Source organism: Perca flavescens, chromosome 9 (assembly GCF_004354835.1).
Source record: "Perca flavescens isolate YP-PL-M2 chromosome 9, PFLA_1.0, whole genome shotgun sequence".
In the NCBI taxonomy this organism is placed as follows: Eukaryota; Metazoa; Chordata; class Actinopteri; order Perciformes; family Percidae; genus Perca; species Perca flavescens.
Window position 1 is genome coordinate 1,710,120 of NC_041339.1, and position 19,225 is coordinate 1,729,344.

The 19,225-nt window shown below is 42.2% G+C and overlaps 2 protein-coding genes across 4 annotated transcripts; both read left to right on the forward strand.

Annotated features, from left to right (window-relative positions):
- Positions 1-2,696: 2,696 nt before the first annotated feature.
- Positions 2,697-12,943, forward strand: plcxd1.1 (phosphatidylinositol-specific phospholipase C, X domain containing 1, tandem duplicate 1). Of its 2 annotated transcripts, XR_003693385.1 has the most exons (8): positions 2,697-3,156; positions 3,319-3,457; positions 4,293-4,435; positions 4,762-4,890; positions 5,719-5,874; positions 9,320-9,500; positions 9,611-10,340; positions 12,561-12,943. XR_003693385.1 is itself a non-coding variant. In XM_028587772.1 (7 exons), exons 2-7 carry the CDS (start codon positions 3,334-3,336, stop codon positions 9,853-9,855), a joined length of 978 nt encoding a protein of 325 aa, XP_028443573.1. In that variant the 5' UTR covers positions 2,697-3,156; positions 3,319-3,333; the 3' UTR covers positions 9,856-10,496. The 2 variants fall into 2 exon arrangements, 1 of the variants encoding a protein (XP_028443573.1); XM_028587772.1 differs by lacking the exon at positions 12,561-12,943 and having other exon boundaries at positions 9,611-10,496.
- A 1,249-nt stretch (positions 12,944-14,192) lies between these two features.
- plcxd1.2 (phospholipase C, X domain containing 1, tandem duplicate 2) lies at positions 14,193-18,884 on the forward strand. 2 transcript variants are annotated; one of them, XM_028587798.1, is made up of 6 exons: positions 14,193-14,634; positions 15,264-15,400; positions 15,532-15,681; positions 16,209-16,364; positions 16,444-16,627; positions 18,029-18,884. In XM_028587798.1, exons 1-6 carry the CDS (start codon positions 14,553-14,555, stop codon positions 18,274-18,276), a joined length of 957 nt encoding a protein of 318 aa, XP_028443599.1. In that variant the 5' UTR covers positions 14,193-14,552; the 3' UTR covers positions 18,277-18,884. The 2 variants fall into 2 exon arrangements, with proteins under 2 accessions (XP_028443599.1, XP_028443600.1); XM_028587799.1 differs by having other exon boundaries at positions 15,532-15,660.
- The last annotated feature ends 341 nt before the right edge of the window (positions 18,885-19,225 follow it).

Below are 19,225 nucleotides of genomic sequence, written 5' to 3' on the forward strand. Positions count from 1 at the left end.
GTTAAGGTTATCAAGTTCAGCTGTGTTTTTCCTACTATGACAAATCAAAATGTATGTCCATTGGGAAAGTACATTTTTAAAATAAGTATTAATAACTGTGTAGATAATAGGCACTATTACAAGACCTTACAATATGGAACTGTACATTTTAGATGACAACTTAGTCAAAGGTTTGCCATGTAAATGTTTTGAGTTTATTTTGATAAGATAAGTATAATTGGGAGGGAGGGAAGAAAGAATGAATGGCTGACTACTCGTAAAATAAATAAAACTGTAGGATACAATAGTACCATGGTTTACCATTGTATGTACCTCATCAGTTATTTGGCAGGGAAGCTAGATGGCAGCATAGACACACTTATTAACTCAGGGCACCGCACACAGTGTGTTTTAAAGTGGAGCAGGGAGGCTGTATTTAGTGCATGTGTATAGGCTTTTTCACAGCAGACATGTTGCCTTTTCATAATAGGAAAAAACCCGTCATTGATAACATGATAATGAATGATGGCTCTATTATATAATAATGCAGTCATAATTACTGTTTGATTAAACCTGTGTTTTCACTGATGACTGAGAGAGAGAGAGAGAGCAGGGAAAGCTCTGGTTTAGTGTGATCCAGTTTCACAACACTGGTTAGTGCTGTTTCAGGGTTTATTGACCTGCTGAAGAAGCTGAGAAAGACCTGACCATCCAGATAATCACAAACAAACAGACAACTTAATCAATCACCTCTTGGGAAGCCTATTTCAGTACAAAGGTGAGTGTTCCAAAATCATTACTTGTTTACAACGTTTTGGGTAAATTCGAGGAGATAAAAGACAGCTGACACTGTGGCATATTTGACATATTTTCACTTGAAGACATTTGACATCCAAAATTGCACACAAAAAAAGCAAACATTAGAGAAGCATAAGAAAATCTGAATCTGTGTAGCAGAAATGTATATTTTAAAGGGTCCATGTGCTGCCTTTGACCACTTGTAGCGCTATAGAGCAGTGTTTTTACATGTGGATCCCTGTTGGTTTTTTTTAGCCTGCATCCATGTAATGACACTCTTGAACGAAGCATGTGGCCGTTGCAGTGATGGCGATGAAACGTAGCCATGTGCCAACAAAGGCAAAGAAGAAAAAACCATATGCTAGCCAATGGCGGTTCTAAAGGGGGACAAAAGGGGGCCGGTGCCCTCTAGACCCCTAATTAGACTGTCTCTAAGAGGCTGTAGTGGGTACCATTTTAAAACTATAGTGAAGATATTGGTATCATATGAAACTACATCCATTGGTACCAACCATTACATGCTAGCGTGTCAGGGAGAGGGTTAAATAATGCTCCAATGATGGGCCTAATTCTGGCAGGAGAAAACCTAGCATGGCCTTTTTCAAATAGGTACCTTGACCTCTGAAAACGGTTTTGAGTCTCTCCTTTACAGATATACCCACGTTATGCTAATTCTATGCAGTTTGGGCAATAACCATGCAGCTTTTCTCATGCAGTATAAATGTGTTACTTTAATCTATTTTAAAATGGTGTATTTGAATATTTCTGCTAATGGGGTCCATAAACAGTCTTGGAATTGCATACATTGATTTGAAATCTGAGACTCTTGTGGATTCAATGAGACCAATTGTATTTATGTGTGATAATATAGTCCCAAAAGTAGCCATTTCACTGTAGTGAGACCATTCCTTTTAAAACTTGACCTCACTGTATAAAATGATCTATTCTGACATTTCATATACTCACAGTCTCATGGAAACGTTACAACCACAAACTAAAGACCTAGGACATTCAGAAGATGTATGGCTTCCCTTGGTATATTGACAATATGGGGGTTTCTCAGCTTTTTCCAGAACAGAAGTCCTTGCCAATTGCCAAAAAAAATGCAATTCTTGAAGAAATCTTCAAATATCAAAAGTCACAGCATGAATGTTTTATGGAGTCATAATGTGGTATCTTGGAGAGATTTCTGACCAAAATTGTTAGATTTTCCACAAAATCTGTGTAGCAAGTAACATATTGTATCAACCCCACAACAATTTGAGTTTTACACTTATACACTCAACTTTTAGAATTTGAATAGGCGGACATGGACCGCCACTGATGTTAGCAAACATGGATGTAAACATTACACAATTTAAAATCTAAAAAAAAAAAATCTGCTTTGCAAACTATTGATGAGAAAGGCCATGTAACCCCCTACAGCTCTGCTACACATCTGTAACTCAAACTGATGCCATGAATATCTATTTATTTCTTTTTTTAGCTAAATGCCAAACAGATGCTGGAGCATGTTGTACCTGTATCTCACCAAATGTTTCTGTTTTTTAAAGATTTGAGAGGACAGCTTGGACTTGAAAGGGGAAAGACATGCAGCAAAGGGTCACAGGTCGGAATTGAACCCACGACCGCTGCGGCGAGGACCGAGCCTCTGTACAAGCTCTACCAGGTGAGCTACCCAGTCTCACCAGGTGTTTTCCAGCAACAGCTGATGGGAAGCACCTGCTGAGACATCACAACTCGGCCAGGGCTGCAGTGTGTTTGGGAGTTTCCAGTCACAGAGAGCGGCAAGCATCATCACTCTTCTGCCCCCCCCTCTCTCTTTCTCTCTCTTTCTCTCTCTCTCTCTCTCTCTCTCTCTCTCTCTCTCTGTATCTCTGTGACATTTCAGTGGGCTCTTTAAGAGGAGAGCCGCTCTGCGATCTGCTGATCTGTCAGCAGGCGCGGTGCCGCCCTCTCCGCGCGCACTCTGCTGCTGCACCCCCAGAGACTGACAAACACCCGGCCGGCGCACCGAGGACCTCACTCGATCTTGATGCCGCTGAAGCAGCCAGCAGATCATACTAGATAGGATATTCGATCGTCATGGATAATCGATAATTGAAGCTAAAATGCGCCGTGCCCACTGTCCCTGTCATCCCGGGCTATGCAGGTGTAAAGGGTAACCAGACTGGGGAGGGACACACGGCCACGCTTTATCTCCGGACCACATCATACATGTTTGATGTGTAGCCATGACATGTTATAACGCTTTGGGATGGACTTCTTCTGGCACGCGCCTTTAGTTGGAGTCATCGCGTTTGGTTCGGCTGGTTCGGCTGGTTCAGCTGGTTTGGCGGGTGGAAGGAAGGAAGAAAGCAGCAGCAGCAGTTTGATCAAGTAAGTGACATACACAGGACTCACATTACTGTGCGTGCTACTGAACACGATACACAAGTTTTCTATGTGATATTCATCATAATTAACCCCCTATAGCTGCTGATGTAATACAACGGGAAACCGCATTTAATAATCTCACTCATTAAATGTGTGTTCGTGCAGACGCTGGGGCTCGGTATGTCCTCCGTGGTGGTGTCCGGGGTGAGTGAGCTGAGCCTGGGAGAGCTGCCCATGGAGAGCTGGATGTCTCACCTGCCATGCGCTCTGTGGGACACCCCCCTGTACCAGCTGGCCATCCCGGGTAGGCTGCCACATTACAGCACACTAGTGTTTGGTGAAGTGGTTGTTGGTTGAATGTTAGTCTCGTATTACGCGCTGTGGAGTAAGGTCTGCACAATGGTCTTGGGCAGGACGCAGCAACGGTGGCTCTGCTAAGTAGTCTCAGGAAGGAACTTGTTTTGGTGGAACATTAGCACCCCGCAAAAGAAAACGCCACATACAATATTAAATTAAGTAACTGCTCACAAAATACAGTAACATGAGTTATTTAAATTAGCTGATACATGGTTAAACCTCATTATCTCTTACCAGTGTATCACGGTGTGGCTACTTGGTCCACAGCAATCCTCTATCGGTCCCAACACGTCCCAGGTAGAGAGGTAATGCTGTAAACATATTCTTTGTAAATCATTACAATCATTCCCCGAAAGAACCAAGAGACCTGCCTTGTTGCACGATCCAAATTTTCTCCAAAATTTGCCATTTTCAGCATGTGGCTTGCTAGCTACAGTGTTTGAGAACGGTAACACCCAGAGAGCGGAAGATGAGGGACATCAAGCACGTGGCTTTTCCAGGCAATCATCCTGGAAATCTACTTCCATTGATCCAGACTGAACCTTATTAGTAGAAACGTGTGTGAGTGGTTTCAGTGTACCCTCAACCCTTTAATAACTCTTAACAAATTGTAAGAGTATCCTATACAGTGACAAAGATGTTTTCTTAATTTGCTTGTCTTTTGTCTATTTGCATGTATTTTCCTTAGTTGCAGTAATTTGAGCTCTCAGGGCCACCATAGCTATTACATGAAGCAATCAAATGTCTAGTGACTATTATGTGTATTATCTCTTCCCCATTAGGCAGCCACAATGCAATAACCTACTGTCTGGATATGAATGACCGATCCCCTGTGGACCTCACACAGCCAGACATGCTTCAAAAGCTGGACAAATACATGAAGCCTCTTATTCGCCCCTTTGTTTACAAGTGGGCGATAACCCAGGTAATAGATCACAGTAATAAATGCAATATTACTCATTGTCAGACCCAAACGGAATCTGCAGATTTCTTTTACAGTTTTCAACTGTGATCCAGAATGAAAATCTGCTGAATTTGAAATCTGAGGAAAAGTCTGCAGAAAAGTCTGCAGAAAATTCTGCAGAAAATTCTGCAGAAAATTCAGCAGAAAGTTCTGTAGAAAATTCTGCAGAAAATTCTGGGGAATTCTGCGTCCGCAGATTCCGCGTGGCCCTGTTCATTGTTAATAAAATAAAGAAAAGGTTTTAAGCTGGAGTTCATGTAACGGATTGTGCACCCCGTGTCTTGCAGGAGTACACTATAAAGCAACAGCTGGACTGTGGGGTCAGATACTGTGACTTGAGAATTGCACACAGGCCCAATGACAGCTCCACTGATCTGTACTTCTACCACGGTGTCTACACCACGCTCACTGTGGAGGTGAAGTCATGCCTGCACACACACATTATGTCCACCAGGATGTTGCCACGGTGACATTTATGCTCCTGTGAAAGCCATGTGCATCCACAATAATGACCATAAAGATAACCATAAAGGACAAGAGTACAGTCGTGCTCAGCAAACAATCATTGCTGCAGTGAGATACTAAATCCTCTCGTCTCTGCTTTTTTAAGACTTTAATTAGATTGGTTTTGTCATCACTGTCCAAATAAATCACTCTGAAATCCCTCTGACATTTTTTTTAAGGTTATTGTAGTGGGAACACATCATTTTTATGTAAAATTTGCCAACATAAACCAGTGGTCCAACGAAGGCTTTTTATTGCTTATGATTCAACATTTCCTCGCTCAAAAGAGGAAGTGGGTGTTATTTCTCTTTTTTTAAGTAACACGTTTAGCCCCCTTCTTTCTCACATGCACCGTAACTCATACATTTTCTGGCAATATTCATGTGGCAACAGGAGCTGCAAACAGTTTTAATGACATTTCTGTGGTACTGAGCTGCAGAACAAGCATTTAAATAGTCTTGATGAAGATCAGTCAAAACGCTCTTCACTCACTGTTTCATCAGGTGGTAAGAGGCAAAAAAAGAACTTATCTATCCAGAACAGATCTTGCAGGTTGTTATCCATCATGTTGGAGTCATGTGGTAATTAGCAAAAATCCAGCCCTAGCAGATAACTGAACCTGGCAATGTTACAAGTTCCACGTGTGCATTTGGCTTTTACAGTACAATATGGCTGTAAATTGTGCATTACATTATCAAGTCTGGCAGTAGAAGCAGACTAACTTGTGTTTTTCCTCGCAGACTGTTCTAATGGAGATACGAGAGTGGCTGGATGCTCATCCCAAAGAGGTGGTCATCCTCTCCTTCAGCCACTTCCTCGGCCTGAGCCAGGAGCTCCACACACTGCTGCTCACCACCATACGCAACATATTCACCTCCAAACTCTGTCCCAAAACGGTACAACTTCTCCTCTAGCTTTGAATTAAGGCTTAAATAATGAGACTGGCCATAATCTACATGTTTCCTATTGTCAGTGAATGAAAAAAACCCCCAAAAAACAGTGAATTGATCCCACTAGAGTGAAGTGAAGTAGAATTTTCTGTGTAGCTAAATCTTGATATATCTCATTCCTTCCTTGTCCAAAAACTATTAAAAACACATCAGTGAGTCACACCATTCAGGCTATTCTCATGAACCATTCGTACATATAGCTACGAAAATTAATGCACTGTAATTCGTACGTATTCCACGTATTAATTGCTGTATGCACCACATGGACTGCTGCTGTATGAGAATGCTGTGGACTGCGTAGGGAGGAGGTCAGGATGGATGGATGGTCATAAAACACAGGGCTTTCATGTCGGGGAGCTACAGACCCCCTAAAGGGACATGGGGATTGTTTTTCTTCTTGTGAGCACAAGATACTTTCTGATGAACACAAGATACTTTCCTTGTGAGCACGTAAAAGTATCTTGTGCTCATGAGAAACCAATTTAAGGCTAGCAAAATGATGCTAACGAAGTACTGCTAACATTATGTGGCTAAAGTTAATATTTCACTTCACAGCATGAAATCGGTTAACAATTACCTTATCTCGGGTGCGTTGTCACACGGGTGGCAGTGAAGGTCAGGGGCCTCGACGGACCAGACCCGGGCAGCAGACGCTGGCTCTGGGGACGTGGAACGTCACCTCTCTGTTGGGGAAGGAGCCGGAACTGGTGCGGGAGGTGGAGCGCTACCGGTTAGATCTGGTGGGGCTTACTTCTACACACAGTCTCGGTTCTGGAACCGTACTCCTGGATAGGGGTTGGACTCTTTTCTTCTCTGGAGTTGCCCAGGGTGTGAGGCGCCGGGCGGGTGTGGGGATACTCACAAGCCCCCGGCTGAGCGCCGCTGCGTTGGAGTTTACCCCGGTGGACGAGAGGGTCGCCTCCCTACGCCTGCGGGTTGTGGGGGGGAAAACTCTGACTGTTGTTTATGCATATGCACCAAACAGGAGTTCGGAGTATTTGGCCTTTCGGACTCCATTGTTCTGCTGGGGGACTTCAACGCACACGTGGGCAATGATGGAGACACATGGAGAGGCGTGATTGGGAGGAACGGCCTCCCTGATCTAAACCAGAGTGGTTGTTTGTTGTTGGACTTCTGTGCAAGTCATGGATTGTCTATAACAAACACCATGTTCGAACATAGGGATGCTCATAAGTGTACCTGGTACCAGAGCACCCTAGGCCGAAGGTCAATGATCGATTTTATAATCGTTTCATCTGATCTGAGGCCGTGTGTTTTGGACACTCGGGTGAAGAGAGGGGCGGAGCTGTCAGCTGATCACCATCTGGTGGTGAGTTGGGTCAGGGGGTGGGGGAAGACTCTGGACAGACCTGGTAAGCCCAAACGGGTAGTGCGGGTAAATTGGGAACGTCTGGAGGAGGCCCCTGTCCGACAGACTTTCAACTCACACCTCCGGCGGAGCGGCATCCCTGTGGAGGCTCGGGGCATTGAACCCGAGTGGACAATGTTCAAAGTTTCCCTTGCTGAAGCTGCGGCGAGGAGCTGTGGTCTTAGGGTCTTAGGTGCCTCAAGGGGCAGTAACCCACGAACACCGTGGTGGACACCGGTGGTCAGGGAAGCCGTCCGACTGAAGAAGGAGTCTTTCCGGGATATGTTATCCCGGAGGACTCCGGAGGCGGTTGCAGGGTACCAAGGGCTCAAGGGCTGCAGCGTCTGCCGTGAAAGAGGCAAAGCAGCGGGTGTGGGAGAAGTTTGGAGAAGACATGGAGAAGGACTTTCGGTCGGCACCAAGGTGCTTCTGGAAAACTGTTCGCCACCTCAGGAGGGGAAAGCAGGGAACCATCCAAGCTGTGTACAGTAAGGAAGGGACACTGTTGACCTCAACTGAGGAGGTAATAGGGCGGTGGAAGGAGCACTTTGAGGAACTCCTGAATCCGACTAATACAACCTCTATGTTAGAGGCAGAGCTGGAGGATGATGGGGGATCATTGTCAATTTCCCAGGCGGAGGTCACTGATGTAGTCAAACAACTCCACAGTGGCAAAGCCCCAGGGATTGATGAGATCCGTCCAGAAATGTCCCCCGGGAGATACTGTGGGAGGTGCTGCGGGAGTATGGGGTGAGGGGGTCTCTACTCAGGGCCATCCAATCTCTGTACAACCAAAGCGAGAGCTGTGTCCGGGTTCTCGGCAGTAAGTCGGACTCGTTTCAGGTGAGGGTTGGCCTCCGCCAGGGCTGCGCTTTGTCACCAATCCTGTTTCTAACATTTATGGACAGGATATCAAGGCGTAGTCGGGGTGGAGAGGGGTTGCAGTTCGGTGGGCTGGGGATCTCATCGCTGCTCTTTGCAGATGATGTGGTCCTGATGGCATCATCGGCCTGTGACCTTCAGCACTCACTAGATCGGTTCGCAGCCGAGTGTGAAGCAGTTGGGATGAGGATCAGCACCTCTAAATCTGAGGCCATGGTTCTCAGCAGGAAACCGATGGAGTGCCTACTCCAGGTAGGGAATGAGTCCTTTCCCCAAGTGAAGGAGTTCAAGTACCTTGGGGTTTTGTTCGCGAGTGAGGGGACAATGGAGCGGGAGATTGGTCGGAGAATCGGCGCAGCGGGTGCAGTATTACATTCAATTTATCGCACCGTTGTGACGAAAAGAGAGCTGAGCCAGAAGGCAACGCTCTCGATCTACCGGTCAGTTTTCGTTCCTACCCTCACCTATGGTCATGAAGGCTGGGTCATGGCCGAAAGAACGAGATCCAGGGTACAAGCGGCCGAAATGGGTTTCCTCAGGAGGGTGGCTGGCATCTCCCTTAGAGATAGGGTGAGAAGCTCAGTCATCCGTGAGGAGCTCGGAGTAGAGCCGCTGCTCCTTCGTGGTCGAAAGGAGCCAGTTGAGGTGGTTCGGGCATCTGGTAAGGATGCCCCCTGGGCACCTCCCTAGGGAGGTGTTCCAGGCACATCCAGTTGGGAGGAGGCCTCGGGGAAGACCCAGGACTAGGTGGAGGGATTATATCTCCAACCTGACCTGGGAACGCCTCGGGATCTCCCAGTCGGAGCTGCTTAATGTGGCTCAGGAAAGGGAAGTTTGGGGTCCTCTGCTGGATCTGCTCCCCCCGCGACCCGATACCGGATAAGCAGACGAAGATGGATGGATGGATGGATTACCTTATCTTTAAGTTTCATGATGACACTATCAATTCCCATTGATTTGTATCTATGCTAATAACAACAAATTCAGCCTTGGAACAGAGCCTCTCTCAACAGTATGTTGTGTAGCCTCCTTTTTTAAAGGAAGAAAGATATAAAATAATGCCAATGTGATGTTTTAAATAACATAAAACAATACTTGACAGAAAATGAAACAAAGCCTGTTATATTCTGCTGATTTCAGGAAGTGTTAACTCTTCGAAACCTGTGGGCTTTAGGCTACCAAGTGATGGTGTCCTATGAACACAATATCGCCAGCTGCCACAGCGACCTGTGGCCACATATTCCTTACTGGTGGGCCAATAAATGCAAAGCTGAGGCTCTGATCGAAGACTTTGAACACCGGAAACAACACGGCAGACCAGGTAATCTAACCACAACCTGGGAATGTAATTGATGATTCATTTCTTTTGAATTAAGGCTGTATTTGGCCGACACCACTCGTAAAATTGAATGTGTGTATTTTGTGTTTTAGGAGGTTTTTTCGTCACGGGAATGAATCTGACCGAGGACCTGAAATACATCTGCACACACCCGACAGAGTCCCTGAAGGACTTGGTGATGTCCACGTACCCGACACTGCTCAGCTGGGTTAAGGAGCAGACTCCCGGCTCCAAAGTCGGCTCTCTCAACATCATTGCTGGGGACTTTATTGCGGAGAGCCAGTTTGTTCCGACTGTCGTTACACTGAATGAGAAACTACTTAAATGGTCCTCATGACTTCTCACCAATTTGAGTTATTCTCAAAAAAAAAAAGTGAACCACAGCATGAAATACACATGAGCTTGTTTTGTTAAGAGTGACAGAAAAAAAGTACTTGAATTATTCCTTTGAATATAAATGCACTTATTTGAAGGCAGTGAAATGTATATTTCAGTCTTGAAGGGTAACTTCGGGGTTTTTTCAACCTGGACACTATTTTCTTATGTTTTTGTGTCGAAGTGACTGATGGGAACAACAATCTTTGACATTGGTCCAGTATTAAGCGAGACCGCTGCATTTGGCTGCGGCGAAACAAGCTGCAATTTAAGTTATCGGGCAATTGTGCACCTGCAGTTCACTAATTCTAAGTAATGACAACAGCACTGTCGGAGCATCCACATGACGCAAGCCACCCCTCCTCCACGCAGCTGATGGTTGCATTTAACCGTCAAATTAAGGAGGATACGGAGGATTAAAGAAACATGATGGACTCTTCAGAAGAGGTAATTATCTTGTAATTTTGATGTCCTCTTTGTTTTCAAAGCTGAACGCTGCGTAGCAGCGACGTAAAACGTATCACTCAAGCTTCTGCGCGCAAAAGTCGCCGGACGAAACCATTTTCTAAACATAGCCATACTGAGAAATACAGAGGCTTTTGTGGAGCTAATGAGTCTTAATTAGCTTTGTAGCAACTCGTTTGGCAATTGCTTGAATGTAACGGACGTTCTTTAATATAAAATAGTTGTGCACTATAGCTTTAAAGTATTTCTTAATTTAATGGAGCTGTTTCTGGTTAAACAAAAAGGGCGACCTCTATTGGGAGCCTTTTCATAATGTTGTCAGACACTTAATAATCTGAGCCTGTCAGTGGCCAAAACTTTTAGTCGACAGAAACTGACGGAAACATTGTCCATTTGTCCTGTAGGGTTACATTGCAGCCTGGTTTGTGGCTGCCGGTTACAGCATTCTCGCGCAATACTGGACCAACTTCAAAGATTTTTGTTCACATTAGTCAGTTAGTAGTCTATATCCACGACGTTCCACTTCCGGGATTACTTTGTTGCCAACGGAAATTCCACCGGATTTCGCTCATTTAACGGATGTCCGTTGCTTTGGGCTTCCTTTGTGTTGGTGGATTTGTGAGGACTATGGTTAACTGCTCCTCAGATTTCTGCAGGGTAAATCCAGACAGCTAGCTAGACTATCTGTCCAATCTGAGTTTTCTGTTGCACAACTACAACTACCTTTGAACGTACACATGTTCCACCAAAACAAGTTCCTTCCTGAGACTATTTGGCAGCAGCTCCATGCAAGACGGTTGTGATTGATTTAAAGAAATGCCAATAAACCAGAGCACGTTTTTCTCCCATCCCGGAATGCTGTGTAGACTAGTCAGACCCTCTCCCACAGCGCTGTGAAGGAAGGTCTGGCGATGCGAGACTAGTCAGTTAGACACAAATATGGTCCAGGTTGAAAAATACAGAAATTACCCTTTAAAGCTCCCGCACTAGTTTGTTTACATTTAGTTCACTATTTATGCAATGTACTGGAGCAGTTTTCACGACTCAACAAAGGTGGCCAGTTTTATGTTGTAGTGACCAGAGCAATAATGATACAACTAATCTCACCTTGTAGACATTTTAGATGAGTAAGCACAAACAATGTATTCAATGAACACATATGACTGTAATGTAGGTGAAGAACTTTTTTTAATTGTGACGTGTGGGCAGCAAGTTTAAGAAACAGCTAAACTGTAACCTCCACCTACAATACGTGTATTTATCCATAGAGAATGTAGAGAAAACATGAAACTTATGCAAAATGCATGGAAATCTTATTTGCATGAACCCAGCCTTGTTTTACTTATAATTGACTTGAGCCAACAGGTTCGGCCTTGTTTTAAAATAATGCTGCACCGCTGTGCCTGTGGAGATGAGCTTTTCCAATAAACAGGAGCATTTTTAAGCAAATCGCCTCACTTTATTCCCCGACCGCTCAGATGCACCAATCAGTGAGAAAATGTTTCCTTCCGAGATGCCTGTGCTGCAGTCTACTCACCAAGGCATTTGTTCATTTACACAAAAGAAGTGAGCGTGTAGCGAATGTCAAACTATGGAGTCCAAAGTAAAGGGCCACAGTGGGGGGAAAAAAGCTTTTGTGTTGCAGTAGGCTACGTGTTCCTTTTCAATGCTTTGGCATTCAATCACAATAGTTTGTGTTACATCATCCTTCTGAAACTCTGCAGTACTGGGATCAGTTCAGTGCAATCCTTTTCCAACGAAGGTGAAAAACAGGCAAATAATTAATTTAAAGCTCTGGTATACAGATGAGTTTAAAGCCACAAAACAACATAACATAACATAACAAAATATCAGGAAAAAGCTGTGTATCAGTGTAAGGAATGTTCTTACTAATGGGCTTTAAATGTCAACCAATCCTATTCAAGTTAACCATTCATTGACATTTTTACTGTTTAATTTTTAATAATAGGTCTCTTTTAATAAAGAGACTCTAGTTAATGTAAAGATGTGTAAACTGACAAATTGAATGATTTTTTATTATTGGCATAGTTTGAAAAATACATATATAAAAAAAAAAATAATAACTCCAACTAAATGGATTAATAAAAACTCCAAACGGTTTAATTTGTCCCATTGATCAGTGTTTCCTGTCATACCGTTTGTCTAATACTTTAAAATGCTCCGTTTCTGTTTCCCCCACAGGTCAATGTAAATAGCCACTCTATAATGTAAAGCCACCCTAAGAATGAAACCAGGTCTGAGCCACAGAGTAACAAGAGCTCTCAGTGGCCCACATATGTTCTCAGAAGAATTCTCTCATCAGCACTTATTTGGAAAAGTATCAATTGAAGTAATCACTAATTATAATCAATCACTGAAAAGTCAATCATTGTTCCAGTAACACTGTCTAGCCTCCATGTCTCTCCAATACTACATCCAGACAGTTAGAGAGCTCAGATGTGGTTTTGAATGTACAGGGTTATGTTTTTTATTATTGCCCTAACTTTAATCAGGGACTCTGTGTTGTTCTTTGTCCTTCTTCTTAGTGGCTGCTGCATGAATGATATGTTGATGAGTTAGACGTAGAAAAGCTTGTCTTTTTATGATGGAGGGATGCGTAAATAAACTTCACATCAACACATCACATCATGACTCATTTGCTCCTTTGAAACACAATAGAACACGATACGATGTACTTTATTGTCCCCTTAGGGAAATTAGTTTTGGACTTAAAAGCTGCACAGGTAAATAAATGCCTTGACATTTACAAAAAAACAATAACATATGAACAAACAATACAGTACTATCTGTACATGTCACAACAATAAATTGCACATAAAGTATTGCACACATCCTAAAAACATATTGCATGTAACACATATTTCCCTCAGCCCATAGTAAAACACCATGAAACTACAGCCTAGGGCAGCGTTATTTAAACGTTTGACAGAAGAAGGAACAAATTAGTTTTTAAACAGTTGAGTTTACTGTGAGGGACTGTGTGCTGTCTGGAGGAAAGAGCTCATCTTGTGTGTGGAGGATATGTGATGGCACAGTCACTATGCTCACTATCCTAACACAGGACAAATCTCACCTTTAAAACACCAGTGAAAAAATATGTCTGTATCTGCTAGAAAACGTCAATTGAAGTGGAAAAGGTAGTGTTATTATATATAGTATTATATTATATATAATTGTCATTGGACGTCTGCTGTCAAATGACAATAAAACGACTGAAGGTTCATCTTTCCTTTACACATTATGGAACCCATTGCTGATTTTCTAAGATAAATAAAATCACATTACAACAGTAGAAAATAAGCCATATGTTAACTGAAGATTATTTTTGATTGAGAACCAACCATGGGATATTTCACCCATAAACATACAGTATGTTAAAATTTGTATTATTATGTATATGTGCACACGCTGTTATGATTGAGGCTCTGCTTTTAGATTTGAATATGTAACCAGAATATATGTTTTTGTTTTGATTAAATACAGTGTCTTGTTATCCCAAGTGGGCTAAATATTTGGTATGACACAAAAATAACTCAATCATTGTTACATCTTCTTGATGGTTTAATTTACATTTACAATTTGACACGGGGTGGGGGGGAAAGAAAATATCAGATCATCAATGCAAAAAGAAATTCATGACAATTCATGATAATTCATGACAACTCATACTGTCTATGCTATGGTACCGACAATACTGTCTAGGTACATCCATAGACAGTACATCCATTGACATAGAGTACAGAGTAGATCCATAGAGTACATCAGCTCAACTTCCTGTTTGATATTTGCTCCGCCCCCTTTTCTAACGTCACAGCAACGACGCTGCGGGTGCTCTGATGTATTGTGTTTAGAGACACGCACGTATGCATAAAAAAACAAAAACAAGTGGTCTGATGTTCCTGAAGTGTCCCTAAACAGCGGAACATAGCTTGAAGTGCTACACTTGTGACACGGTGTCGCGTTCAATCAACACAGAAGAATCAGGAAATCCAAGTTTCACCCTCTTCCTCCCCCTGATCCCCTCCTCCTCCTCCTGCGGTCGAAAGGAATTAGATAAAGGAAGAGGACAGGATCGAGCACATGATGACTAACTTTAAAAGGGGTTTCGCATCTAAAGTTCGCAGCTGGTTTTAGTGAGCGAGTCTCCTGCAGGCGTGTGACCGACCGTGCGACATGGATCTCGGCTGCCAGGACTGGATGTCAGCTCTACCCGCGGAGCTGTGGGACGTCCCTCTCACTAACTTGGCCATACCCGGTAAATGGAACACTCACTTTCTCTCTCGCTGTTTTCACCCTAACTTGTGATAATGTAACTTACCAGTGCAGAATAGCCAACTACTCCGGGATCAACTATTCTGATCATCAATTAATAAATCAAGTCATTTCTATACATAAAAATGCCATCTAGCCTAAATGCACTGCTTCCGGTCTAAACGTGAATATTGCTGCTATTCCTATGACAGTAAACTAAATACAATCTTTAATTATTATTATTCTTTTGTTTTTATTTCATTTTTTGCCTTGTCCATCTTATTATTTTATGATCACCTGTATTGGTTTAGTTAATTGGCTAAGCTTTATTTGTTCAGGAAGTCTGAGAACACATTATCTATTCTATATCTATATTAACCCTTTCTATATACATCTACAGGCCTATTCTATAACACACACACACACACACACACACACACACACACACACACACACACACAAATTAAAACAATCACAAATTATTTTAGATGTTAATGAATGTGTGTTTTGCGTCTGAGTCTAGTGGTTAGGGGTATAGTAGGCCTACCAGAAGCCAAACCAGTCTTTCCCACTTCACAGTTGAAGAACTTGTAAAGCTTTATTTCTTTTTTGTATTCCCACCTGTTTGTCCAGGGAGCCATGATGCCATGAGTTACTGTCTGGACATAAACTCCCCCTTGGTCCCGTCTGAATCCGACTTTTTCCGGCTCCTGGATAGACTTTTCTCCTGCTTTACCAGACCTGCCATCTTTAGATGGGCTACAACACAGGTATGTACAGTGTAGTGATAGGGGACTGTGTCAGAGTGGGTGGAAGGACCCCTATGGGACTCAGAAGGTATTGCTGTGGTGTAAGACACAATCCTAGAAGTATGTTTTTATAAATTGCTCTTCCTCCCAAGGACAAAAGCATCGAGGAGCAACTTTCGATGGGGATTCGCTTCTTCGATCTCCGCGTTGCACACAAACCCGACGACTCCTCCAGCTACCTGTACTTCACACACGTCATATACACACATCTAACCGTTGTGGTGAGTACAGTCATCATACTGGTAAGTCTCAGCTGAGGTACAAAGAGTACAACCATATTCTACTTAAGTAAAAGTACTATTACTTCGATGAACTTTTTCTACAAGTGAAAGTATAAAAAAAGCTACTCAAGTAAAAGTGAAAAACTAACTCAATTAATATGAACTCAGTGTAAAAGTTACTTAGTTACTTTTTAACAGCAGGGGGAGACATACTTTTTTTAAATATTTATTCTTAATTAATATCTTATTTGGAGATTTGATAGACTTTCGGTTTAGTTTGCTGACAGATACAAAACAACCTTAGAGACCTTTTTTATTTACTTTTTTTCACAACTCCGTAACGGATGGGACTTAAAGTATAGCAAAGTACAATACTTCAAACAAAACATATTTAAAGTAAAAGTAAAATTACAGATTTTAAAAAACTATTTTTAAAAAGTAAATATAAAAAAGAAAACTACTTAATTACAGTAATGTGAGTTACTGTAATTAACTTCCAACTCTTTGGGCCTTTATAGTATGTTTCTATAAATGTCCTCCCTTTACAGGAAACCCTGGCGTCTGTGGCCACCTGGCTGGATTCTCACCCAAAGGAGATTGTTATTCTTGCTTGCAGCCATTTTGAGGGAATAGAGGACAAACTCCATCAATTGTTTATTTTCTCCCTGAAGAAGCTGTTTGGCTCAAAGCTCTGCCCGCAGAAGGTTAGCGTTCTCCACGACCAGCTGATTCACGGTATAAAAACAACACTCTGTCTTAAACAAGCTCCCCTGTCCTCCACAGGAATCCGTCCTGACCCTGCGCAGCCTGTGGGCATCTGGTTACCAGGTCATCCTGTCCTACGACTCCCAGAGTGCAGCGAGACATCAGGAGCTGTGGCCTGCCATCCCTTACTGGTGGGCCAACCAGCACACAGCACAAGGAGTGATCAGTTACCTGGACTGGAACAAAGACCTGGGACGTCCAGGTGAGGGTAACTCACACTGACTCGGAGTACAGCGGCAAGCTTAACCCTTGTGTTGTCTTCGTCGTCGGCCATGGACTTGTCATTCTGGGTCAGAATTGAAAAATGCACTTTTTTTGGAACATTTTCTGATGTTTTGTTGCTTTTTGAACTTTTTTAAAACATTTTTGTCCCGCTTTTCAACGCTTTTTTTTTAAGTCATGGTAAATAAACCTAATTAAAATGACATCATACCTAATTTTTGAGTTTGAAAAAAAAGCAGAAATTCTGAATTAAAAAAATAAGAATAGTTAAGATCAGAGGATGTTGCATGAATCACAGACTGGTTTATGTCCGTTTGGTCAGGATGCTGTTTTGAAACCATTTAACATTTTTTTTTAAATGCTGTGAAATTAAATAAAACAACATGGATGCATGGATGTATATGTTGTCTGGGTTCCATACAACGTACATGCATGCATCCTAGTTATTTTGGGGCAATTTGGATGTTAAGAAAGTCATATTTCTGATATAAAAAACTTTGAAAACAAATCAAATTTGACCAGAGGACAACACAAGGGTTAAGACCAGTAGAGACTAAAACCCCCCCATTTATTTTTCCTACCCAAAGTCATTGTCATTAAAATTGTTGGCTTTTTATGCTTTTCTTGTTATAAGAATTGTATTATACTAATACTATTGTTTTAACACTGTTGCTCGCTTCTTAGTTTGTTTGATTTTTTTTTTTAAGGATTATGTTTTGGGGATTTATGGCCTTTAATTGATAGGACAGTTGTAGACCGGAAAGGGGGGAAAGAGAGGGGCAAAGACATTCAGCAAAGGGCCACAGGTGGAATTCCCCTAAGTACACATGGGGTGCACACTCTACCAGGTGAGCTACCAGGGCGCCCGGTTGGTTTGTTTTGATCAGTTCTTTAGAACTACCTGATAAGTTGCCTGTATAAGAAACAAACTATTTCTTCTTGGTCAGATTTTGGTTTGTAGAGTGATCAGAGTGTAGAGCTGCACAGATTAATCAATTATTTGATTAATTGTCAACTATTAAATTAATCACAACTATTTTGATAATCAGTTGGAGTCATTTTAAAAAAAAAAAAAAAAGGAAAAATTCTCTGATTCCAGCTTGTTAAATGTGAATATGTTCTAGTGTCTTCTCTCTGTGACAGTAAACTAAATATCTGAGTTGTGGACATAAGACATTTGAGGACATCTTCGTGGGCTTTGGGAAACACAGATCCACATTTTTCTCCATTTTATAGACTAACCAACAACTAATCGATTAATCAAGAAAATAATCCACAGATTAATCTCCGATGAAAATAATCGTTAGTTGCCGCTCCAGTAGAGTGTAACATTACAGCATACTGTGTGATTCCATTAACTCATAGTAACTTGTTTTCCCAGAGGGCTTCTTCGTCTCTGGCCTGAACCTAACAGCTGATAGATATTACATCACCGAGAACCCGAAGCAATCCCTGCGGACGCTGACCTTCAGTAACTGGGAGTGTTTGAGGAAATGGCTGGAGGACCAGGCGCCTGGGTCGGACCCCAAGAGCCTCAACATCATCGCAGGAGACTTTGTGGGTCCACTTCCGCTCTGCACTCTGGTCATTGCACTGAACAAAAAACTTCTGCGGAAGAATGCGAGATAGAACAAACAAAAGCGGGAACTTTTTCTGAAAGAGCTATTGTATACCTCATTTCCTCTTTTTGATACTTCTATTTCCATGCACTTTTGTCGTCGTTATACGGAAGAGGAGTAGGGCCCCAGATGAAAAATGTATGTTTTCACGTGGCCCTCTTCCGTATCATTAAGACCTCTAACTGAAATAAATGTTTAGAACCAAATCTGTATTTTACAATCTGAGTTTCTGTAAGTTACATTCACCAAAAAACATTCTGTACGTGTCAAATCTACAGCTCTCATGTGCAATATTGTAGCAGCCAAATACTGTACGTTGTTTCAAGTGTTCAGACTTTGGCTGTTGATTCTTGTATGTACTGTACGTTGGGTGTTGCTGTGGTATAAAGGTTATAAAGGTAAGCTCCAAATTGTTGTCGGCAGGTGTTTGTCCAGAAAGGGCAAATGGTTTTTAAAGTGCTGTGACACTCAACGCTGCGATGCTGGAGCGCATTTGCGCCAAAACCTTTGTTCAAAATGCTGTCTTATGGTTTATGGATTTAATGCTGAAAACTGAAAGAATGGACATTTTCATGCTGCACGATAAACCAAATAAACGTTTTGTTATTGTTGCTATAACCCTTGTGTTGTCCTCGGGTCAAATTTGACCCATTTATAAAAAAAAAAAGAAAAACTATCAGAAAAGTGGGTTTCTTTCAACCAAATTTTCTGAAAAATAACGTGGATTGTTCCACACGCTATTCACAAGTAAAATAAATGATCAGCCCTTCTTTAAATTTGGACGCTTTATTCAATTTTATGGCATTCCAAAAGAAAAATTATGAAAGAATGTTTAAAAAGGTGACTAAAATGTCCGCAAAAACTGGGGGTAAAAAAAAACTCACAAAAACCACAAAAGGCGCAGAAAAAATTGGCAAAAATATTGGGGGAAAAGCAACAAAAGTTTTGAAAAAGATAAG